Genomic DNA, 9,314 nt, shown 5'->3' with positions numbered 1-9,314 from the left:
TAGTGGAAGACTTCAACATCTGCCTGGAAGCCTCCAGTCAACTGTCTTCCTGCCATTGCCCTACTCGTACAACTCCACTTTACTCCAACTCAGCAGGCAACCTCCTCCACCCCATCACCGTGAGAAACTGCTCCTCATCCGACTTCACAGTGATCCATATGCACCAATCAGATCACCACTTTAGTCGCTTGCTCCCTCCATCTCTCCCCCTTCCTCCCCAACCTCCCTTCCTCCTTCTCCCTCTCCTGTCTGCAGTCACCACTGCTTTTCCACTCTTCATCCTATCCATTTCCTTTTTTCATCCCTTAGCTGGCTCTGCCACGGGTTCTCTCATTTCCTCTCTCTCCTCAGCCTTTGAGTGAGAGACTGAGAAAGTGGTGTGAGGGCGTCACATTTGAACTTAAATACAGCCAAGACCAAAGATCTGATCTTTGACCTCAGACGGAATCCCATGTGACTCAAACCTTCAGTAATTTAAAGAGAGGAGATCGAGGTGGTGTCTGAGTACAAGTACCTCAGTATCCTCATTGACAAGTGACAAGGGCATAAATGCAGTGACTGCCTTCAGGAAAAGTAGACGTTGTGTGTATTTTTTATGTTAAGTCTTTTAATGTTGACAGCACTAGTATGAAATCTTTCATTAAGAGTGTACTCACATATTGTTTGATTTGTTGGGTAATTGTGTAACTGGTTAAATTCCTTTAACTGCTTACCACTGGCACTGCGTGCACCAACAGCACTTAAGACTTAAGGGTAGTGGGGGGAAAAAAAACTTTAAAAATGCAGGCTAAATGCATATATATATTAGAAAATTATAGATGAATTATAGTGAAAATCAGTTTTTAGATATATTATAGATGAATTATAGTGAAAATCAGTAAATATATATATATATATATATATATATATATATATATTGGTGAAGAAGACATTGCAGGATCTGTCCAACTACAGAATGAAGGTTGAAAGACAAAACCACTTTAAACATTGTGGCATGGACTGAATATATGCCCAGCCAACAGTAATGTAGGGACTCAACTTAAGTTCACAAAACACTTCAGACTTATAGATGAACAGCAATTGAGCCATTTTATTTAAGGGCAGGAAATAACTTGCTAAACTTTTAAAATCTGAGCAATGGATGTTGACATAAATGGGTCTTTACATCTTACAGAAGAGCATTCTAGAAACTAATTTAATGGAAAAGTCATTTTGAGGAAGACTTCAAGACCATAGTTTTCCTGTGCATTCCTGTTAGAAAACCTCCATCAAAAATAGCCTTTTACATCAAACTGCCGTGTGATAGAAACACAAGTGCCTTCCTACCCATCTGATAACAGCCTGAAAATAATAATAATTGTCAGTATTTACAGTCTCACCTGAAGCACGTGACAAAACACTAAATAAAATCTGGTTCTCTGTAACAGATTCAAAATTTATACCAATCTTCAGAAATTCCATTTGGATTTTCAGAATGACTTGAGATATCTGGAAAGTGCAATTCAAAAGACACTTGACTTGCAAACAAATATTGCACTAAGGTCCTAAATGTACAATACAAGGTCTAACCATTTAGCTAGTAAGGTGTGCACATGCATATAGACTGCACGTGTGGTCGGGCAGCGGACAGCATTAGGAGTCTTGTAGTTTCCGTTCCAATTCCGTAAAAACGCGTTCATTCACTTCATCCACCTCATCTTCCACCTGTGAAAAAAACAACAACAACAAAGTCTCCCTTATTTGTGGTGCATTGATGAGCCCCACAGTCTCTGATCGAATCCAGACCATGCCAGTGACCAGTAGCTCCATAGGGCAATGTCCAACTGCCGCCTGCGTAGCCCAGAGTATGAGAGGGTTCAGTTGGATAGGGTTCGGCGTTACATTGCTATCTAGCGACGCCTGCTGGTTGATCAGGTGCCTGTGGACCCCAACTCCACTCTATGTGAGCTTAGCTGTAGTGTGCAGTGAAAAGAAGCATCTAGTGACACCACGTTTTGGAGGACACATATCATTAGAATAGGGATTGGATTTTAATTTTATCGGCAAGATAAAATGCGACTGAACACCTTGAAAGACTGGATTAAATCTAGTTAACATCACCCCAACTACTCCCATCTACACAGCCACTGAGCTACGCCCCCTCTACACAGCCACTGAGCTACTCCCCCTCTACACAGCCACTGAGCTACTCCCCCTCTACACTGCCACAGAGCTACTCCCCCTCTACACTGCCACTGAGCTACTCCCCCTCTACACTGCCACTGAGCTACCCCCCCTCTACATAGCCACTTAGCTACTCCCCCTCTACACAGCCACTGAGCTACTCCCCCTCTACACAGCCATGCTCATCTGCTCACTAGGCATTGTCAGGGGGCCCTGTCACTCAGATGCAGAAAGGAATTTGCGGGTCATAGCTGCCGTACAGGAAAAATTTTTTTGCAGTTTGTCGCACTACTAACTCATTATGGCACTGAAGATTTTTATTCAATTAATTCTCCCAACAGGAGTACTATGAAGCTGGATCAGTCCAGTACTGAACACTAGCACTGGTGCTACACTGCTTGAGCAACACAACCAGTGATAAACACCAATCTTAACACTTAAAGGTCTTTGTATCACTAGCAGCTTGAAGCAGAATGACAGCTGGCACAGCCATCGTAAATAAACGCCTTGTACAGCCTACAACTAGAGCCTCTTAGAACACGGATGTGTAGTGTACAAGAGGAATGCAAGAGCTTCTCAAACCCAACATCTGCGGCTGAGCCTGCTTCCTGGTTTTTGCTCACCTGTAGCACGTCATCCACTTCGGGGATGTAGAACTGCAGCATGTTCTGGATGCCATTCCGGAGGGTGACTGCGGAACTGGGGCATCCTGTGCAGGACCCCACCAGCTTAAGCTTCACCGTCCCATCCTCGAAGCCCTTGAAGATGACATCACCACCGTCCTCCTGCACAGTAGGTCTGTTGAGATAACATACACAGAAGCTCTAACAAGAGGAGCTCTCACTGCCCTGTGTTGGGTGTGTTGAGTCTCATTTTAGGGTTATAAGTAAGTGCACTTCATGTAGTCTGTTTGCTGAAATATTAATCTAAATCAGCTGGAATGATCAATCCATGTCACATAAATAATTTTGAATAACTCTCTTAGTATATCGCATTGTAGTTATAAGTACCTTATACGTGTGTCTAGAAGCTCCTTAATCATGGAAACAACTTCATCTTCATCCTCTTCTGACGGGCCTGGGAAAACATGTCAAATAAAATTCTGATGTTCAATGTAAATATACGTGCTGGGTTACATAGACTGAAACAAATTATGGTCCATTACCTGAACTTTGGGATTACTCAATTATGTTCCCATTCACTCCATTCCTTTATTGGACAACAGGAAACGGGTGGCCAAAACTCACCCCACTTTATAGTGTTTCATTAATTGCAAAACATAAATATAATTTGTTGTACTTACACTAAATTTTACATATGTGCATAATGAAGTGCACTAGGACTCAATAAATCCAAACGACCACACAAAATAAACATAACATAACATAACATAATGACGAGAACAGGTCATTCAGCCCATCAACGCTCACCATTTTCCTGACTAAACACCCAAACACCCAAAGCACAATGCACAGACATTCAGTACACAGTGCAGACTGGCCAGCAGTAAGGATGTCAGTGTTTTAATGCTCACCACTTTCTGTGTGCACCTCTCCCGTAGTTATGGGACCTCCACTCTCAAAGAATTTAGTGATGACCTCAATCACATTACGTTTGATGTCTGCCCACTCCACATCATCATCCCTCTGTTTACAAACAATATGAACATGAATTAATATTTAATACTAAACATCGCTTTTTCAAGGTAACCTGGCCAAGACAGCACACCATTACAGAGTTACAAAAGCTAACATGTTAAAACAGAACAGAAATTTAAAACAAGAGACACACTAGACAGCAATAAATAGGCTACAGGTTATGGCAAGCAATTTCACTCTTCAGTTACAAAGTCCTTTAGGCTTTGAGACCTCAGAGAGACAAAGTCATGAAGGTGTAGGGCGTTCTTAAGGTTATTCAAGTACTGAGTAAATGCTGGGACTCGTGTCCTCACATTCACTTACAGTGTTTGCCCATATGCAAAAAAACTTCCATGTTAATATTTGTCTCCCAAATATAAAACATTAATCTAAATTAATCTGATGAGTACAAGACAGACAATTAAATGTCTGTCTTGTACTCAACAGAAGGGAACTGTGCGAAGTTCATTTTTCCTCATATTTCTGTACATATTTAGTATCGTCACATTTGATTTAGCTCTTCCCAAGATCATTTTCAAATATTCATTTGAGCTTTGAAACAGATTTTTGTATGTGCTGTGTAAATTATGGTGTGAATTTCAATACAGTAAAAATGTCAATGACTGCTAGCTAAAATTTGACGCATTTCACAAAAGAGCTTTGTCATGATCTCATGATCCAGCCATGCTGTACAAGCTGCTTTGGAGTTACTTATAGTCTATTTTCTTTAAACCACAAACCTGTAGATCGACCCTATATCCAGCCTTTATGAAGCCAGCAGGTCATGAGAAACTGCAAGTATCTAAAGCATTCTTCATCACATACATCACACACTGTGTGACAACCCTGTGGGAAGATGTGGCAATACTGGTTTTAACCGTAATGTTCTAATTGCGACAGAGAGAGAGAATATTCCACACCTAAAAACGTCAAACAAATTAATAACAATAAAATCTTCCACCTTCCCCCTCAAGGGTTCCCGGCGAAAATAATAAACCAAAATAAAGTCAAAACAAAGCAAACACGGCGGGACCAGTGGGACCAGCTCTTCGGCTTTTCCGCCAGGTTTTCTGTCACTTTATCAACTCAAACAGATTCGCTCTTTCTCTCTCCCTGCTTGCAGTATCAGTGCCGTACCACAGACAGGAGCACACCTTCGGGCCCTGGTGAATTCCTGTTTTCCTACTTCACAGTCCAGAAGGACTGTATTTCTTCAGTCTACACAACTTGTTTTTAGTAGAAAAAACCTTCATAATTGATTTTTTTTGCTGCATTAGATGTTATGACTTCTGGGTTAGAAAAGACACAAAATACAATCTTTCAGCCACGACGGTGTCCCGTTTTTATAAAAATATAACAAATATGTTTTAGTTTTTCTCATGGAATGATCAACTCCAGGAAAAGTCATCAAATCTCATACTGAAAAAAAAAAATCATTTTGGAGATTTAAATTGCTATTAAACTTAGAAAGGGTCATTTTTGACCCCGAGGACAACAGGAAGGTTAACAACCAGAAGAGGTACCTTTGTCACTGTGATGAAGTCAGGGCCAAAGAACACACTCTTTACCCCTTCCACCTGAAAGAGGTCCCTGGGGAAACAAAGTGAATGTATGTTTGGTATTTCGATCAGTGATTACACTGATCATGACGTTGACCAACCCATAAGGACACAGCAGAGCATGCTATATGAGCTTCAGGCATAAAACTAGTCCTTATTTTAAGTTCACACATTTAATTAGACTTTCTTAAACTACCCTTTCACTCCTTTATCAAATGGCTAAGAGCCATGATCTCTTGCATCTCACTAAGATCTTTAAATAGCTTTTTCCTTTCTCGCTATGAAGTTATATTTTCTGCTTGCATTAAAATAACCTAACATAACATAATAACGAGAACAGGCCATTCAGCCCAAAAAAGCTCACCTGACTAAACTGTACCTAGTGCTGTGATTACCTACAGACTAGATATTATCTAGCACCGTATCAAGCCTGGTCTTGGAAATCCCTAGAGTTTCTGTCTCTACTATGTGACCTGGCAGGCTATTCCACACATTGACTACTCTCTGTGTGAAATTATTCTTCCAAATGTCTGTATAGGATTTGCTTTTTTGATAATTTCCATTTATGTCCCCTCATTCTACCTACAGAACTCAACCTGAAGAAGCTCTTGAAGTTCAATTTGTGAATCCCCTTTATGAATTTAGAAGCCTCAATCAAATCACCCGTAAGTCTCCTTTTGCAACTAAATGCTGTTGATAAACATACTAACCTGGCTAATGGAGAGCATTCAGCTGTGCTCTCTTTGGGAAAATCCAGAGTTCCTGTTCCCAGAACAGGTTTGCCCGGAAGGAATTTCAAACTCCTGGGATTTGGAGTGTCCAGAGTCTGAACTGACAAGCTTCTCACTGAAATAGCAAAGGAGGATGCAAAGCAAAGGAGGATGTGAACACAACCTAGCAGAATAACTTGCAGGAGTAGCTTACAGTACATACTAGCAAAGAAAAGTAACCTTTTACTTCACATTATCTATAAAAGCTAAAGGCTGAATACTTTCACCATGCTGTAGATTTGTGTAAACAAAAAAAAAAAAACTGTTGATACTGGGTTCAGGTAAATCAGTACTCACTTGAAAGGCGATTCACACCTGGTTGGTACAGAAGCTGTGCTTTTCTGTTGTTTTGGTCGTAGCATGTTAAGTAGAACCGATTTTTCCCTTTGTTGGGAAGCCTACAATAGAAAATGATTTAGTTATTTTATTTAATACATTGTCAAATACCATATGCTGTACAACATGCTAAGAAAAGCTGACTCTATACATTTTAAAACACATATAAGATAGATAGCTAGCAACCAATTTATTGGAATTTATTGGCGTTGACACTCCCATCTATCTATCCACCGATGTAGTATCCATCTGAGAATACTAAGTTTTCACACTTGGTTCATTTCAGCCTCTCAAGTGGACTCAGACCGATGACTCAGCATTTTTTTGTGCTTATGTGAACACTCCAAACTAATTCAAACCCCACTGAAACAGACCAAACCCGGACCACCTCAGGAGACGGTCTCAGCACAGTTCGTTTCACCACTTGATTTGTGCATTTGCTGTACACTTTAATACCTCAAGACTTTCCGTACATGGATTCTATGCAGCTGCAGTGACTTCTGAGCGTACTCAGCTAATAAGAAATAGCAGAATGGCTACAGGTGTTGTTCACGGGAATTGTGTGGTTAGAATAAACCTGTGCTTTTCTTGCATCAACATCCTCAAAATGTAGCCCAACCAAATGATAAACACATCGGCAGAGGCCATCTTAAATAAAATGACCCTAAATCAGGGGCTGACATAAGTGGAATTAATGACATTAATGGAAGAAATATGAAAGTGAAAATGACTATATATTCTATATTCGAAGTACATAGAATTGCCATGCACTTTAATATTTTTGCTGTTAATGCATACTGGTGTAGTGGCGTATTACTTGTGTCAACTCCTGCCCATTATCCAATGCTACAGGAGTGGGTGAGAGAGTTCTAAATGAGCTGTTATATGAACAAATGGTCAGAGATCTCATCAATGCTTAAATGGACCAGAAAGAGAGCCACGTCCTCTGTCTTCAAGTCCACGTAAAATGTGAACACATAAAAATAGTTTATTTTATAGCTGGTTCACTTTATAAGAAGAGACTTCGGTTAATTTAACAAGAACTACATGTGAAAACACCCTGAATAATGCAACATTAGCTAATGATGTCTGCTAGCTAGCGCCAATACTGCTCGTAGCACACATGTGCTCATCTGTTCACAACAAATCGATCAGAAGGCTGGCGGTCGTTGCTGGCTATTCTTCCCTCTAACGTTACAGTTTTTCCTAAATTTGTCTAATTAAACTTACTCCCAGAAGCATCCTAATAATTGGAAGATGGTCGCTTTAGCTGCTGCCTGGCTATCAAGTGAGCCCAACTAAGGTTGAGCCAATTCGCTATTCAATGGGGCCCTATAATGACTTCACCGCGTTATATTTCCCAGTTAGAATGCGATATTAGACAGCATTAGAGCACACGTTAAATAGCGAAAAGCAAGAAAAGACGAACCTGTTACACACAACCGATCGTGACCACAAGATCTGTAACAGACTCCATCTTCTGATCGCAGCCATTTCATTTGTTTTGAAATTCAGGACCTCTATGATGACGTCATTAAATATCCTGCAAGAAAAAATGATTTTTTAACAGAGACCGTTGATTTTCCTAAAACAGAGTAACATAACACATTTCTTTTCTCTGTCTGGTTTGGTTTATCTAATTTAGAACATGTAACATTACTTTTAATATGCGGCACCGTGTAGGCCACCTATAATTCAGAGACGTCCAACGGTTGGCAGCGAATTCACTTTGAATGGAGTGGAGGGTAAATGCAGATATTGTGATATCAATGGAGGGTCGATTGAACATTTTTTTCCTAATTGTTTATACACAGCTATGTTTTGTTCTAATTTTAAATATGATATTGCTAGAAGGTTGGGTAAAAAAAAAACTATATATTTGGATCCAGTGAAGTATCATTTTATTATAGACTAACGCTACTGCTACTTTTTCACATGGGTGTGTTTGATAACTTTTACCATTAATCATTTCCATTAAATTATTTCCTTTTGAGTAATATGTTTTCTCTAAAGATCTGAAACCATTCAGTGTGACATATGCCATAGAGGAAATAAGGAAGGAAATACTTTTTCAAGACACTGCATACAGTTCTGTGGTCTGAATAGTTTGAATGAGTGGGAAAAATGATATGCCGCTACGCAGGTATTTTGGCACAGTGAACTATTTTTACGATGAGCAACCTGCTAACTAAAATGCTCAGACCAGTATGAAATACACTTGCTACCTTGCTTGAAATGTAAAAGTCTGCACAAACATGGCATTGTTATTGAAAAGTGAACTAAAATATAACACACCCCATGTCATACAATGTAGTTTGTTATGAAAGTGAAAATATACACGGTAGGTCATCCTATGGTATATTAAAATTTAAATACAACAGCTACCCTCTGTTTAGTGCAGTTAAAGACAAAGTAGGGCATGTCAGACATGGAATGTCTGTTTATAAGGTTCAATTACACTATTATTGACTCATTTAGTAATTTTGAGCATCAAACACTTAATTTCCTGCATTCTGGTGAATTTTTATGTGCCAATTTGTGCCTTTTCTGCATCAATTTATGGCGGTATGCTTCCTTCATGTTTTATAACAAATACACATGTTCTAAATATTGAGGGGAAGGTATCCCCTGCTTCCCCCCCGAAATCTACGCCTATGATTGTAAGCCTTGCATCCTTTAGTGCAACTGATTGGCCAGTCTGTATTCACACCTGACTCCCAGGGAAAGGTAGGGAGGAAAACCAGCCGTTCTTGGACCTTGAGTGCTGTGATTTGAGTAAACAGGAATCTAAACTCTTCAGAGCCTAAACTTTTTCTTCCCCATTTGGTAAGCCAAATCATAACTGTATC

At 39.8% G+C, this 9,314-nt stretch overlaps 1 protein-coding gene across 2 annotated transcripts; it reads right to left on the bottom strand.

Moving 5' to 3' along the window:
- Positions 1–1,063: 1,063 nt before the first annotated feature.
- Positions 1,064–8,002, bottom strand: zgc:110319 (uncharacterized protein LOC796111 homolog). Of its 2 annotated transcripts, none has more exons than XM_064317411.1 (8): positions 7,895–8,002; positions 6,427–6,527; positions 6,070–6,205; positions 5,324–5,390; positions 3,698–3,809; positions 3,174–3,240; positions 2,787–2,961; positions 1,064–1,704 (listed from the first exon to the last, which is right to left on the bottom strand). In XM_064317411.1, exons 1-8 carry the CDS (start codon positions 7,957–7,959, stop codon positions 1,633–1,635), a joined length of 795 nt encoding a protein of 264 aa, XP_064173481.1. In that variant the 5' UTR covers positions 7,960–8,002; the 3' UTR covers positions 1,064–1,632. The 2 variants fall into 2 exon arrangements, with proteins under 2 accessions (XP_064173481.1, XP_064173482.1); XM_064317412.1 differs by having other exon boundaries at positions 6,445–6,527.
- Between the last annotated feature and the right edge of the window lie 1,312 nt (positions 8,003–9,314).

This window comes from Anguilla rostrata, chromosome 18 (genome assembly GCF_018555375.3).
Source record: "Anguilla rostrata isolate EN2019 chromosome 18, ASM1855537v3, whole genome shotgun sequence".
Taxonomy (NCBI): Eukaryota; Metazoa; Chordata; class Actinopteri; order Anguilliformes; family Anguillidae; genus Anguilla; species Anguilla rostrata.
This window is presented reverse-complemented; position numbering and strand designations above follow the sequence as displayed.

Coding starts and splice junctions, on each gene's coding strand:
- zgc:110319 (XM_064317411.1), bottom strand. CDS start 7,959: ATGGCTGCGATCAGAAGATGGAGTCTGTTACAGATCTTGTGGTCACGA. Junction 3,810..5,323: donor ACTTCATCACAGTGACAAAG/GTACCTCTTCTG, acceptor GTTTGTAAACAG/AGGGATGATGATGTGGAGTG. Junction 1,705..2,786: donor AAGTGGATGACGTGCTACAG/GTGAGCAAAAAC, acceptor TTTTTTTCACAG/GTGGAAGATGAGGTGGATGA.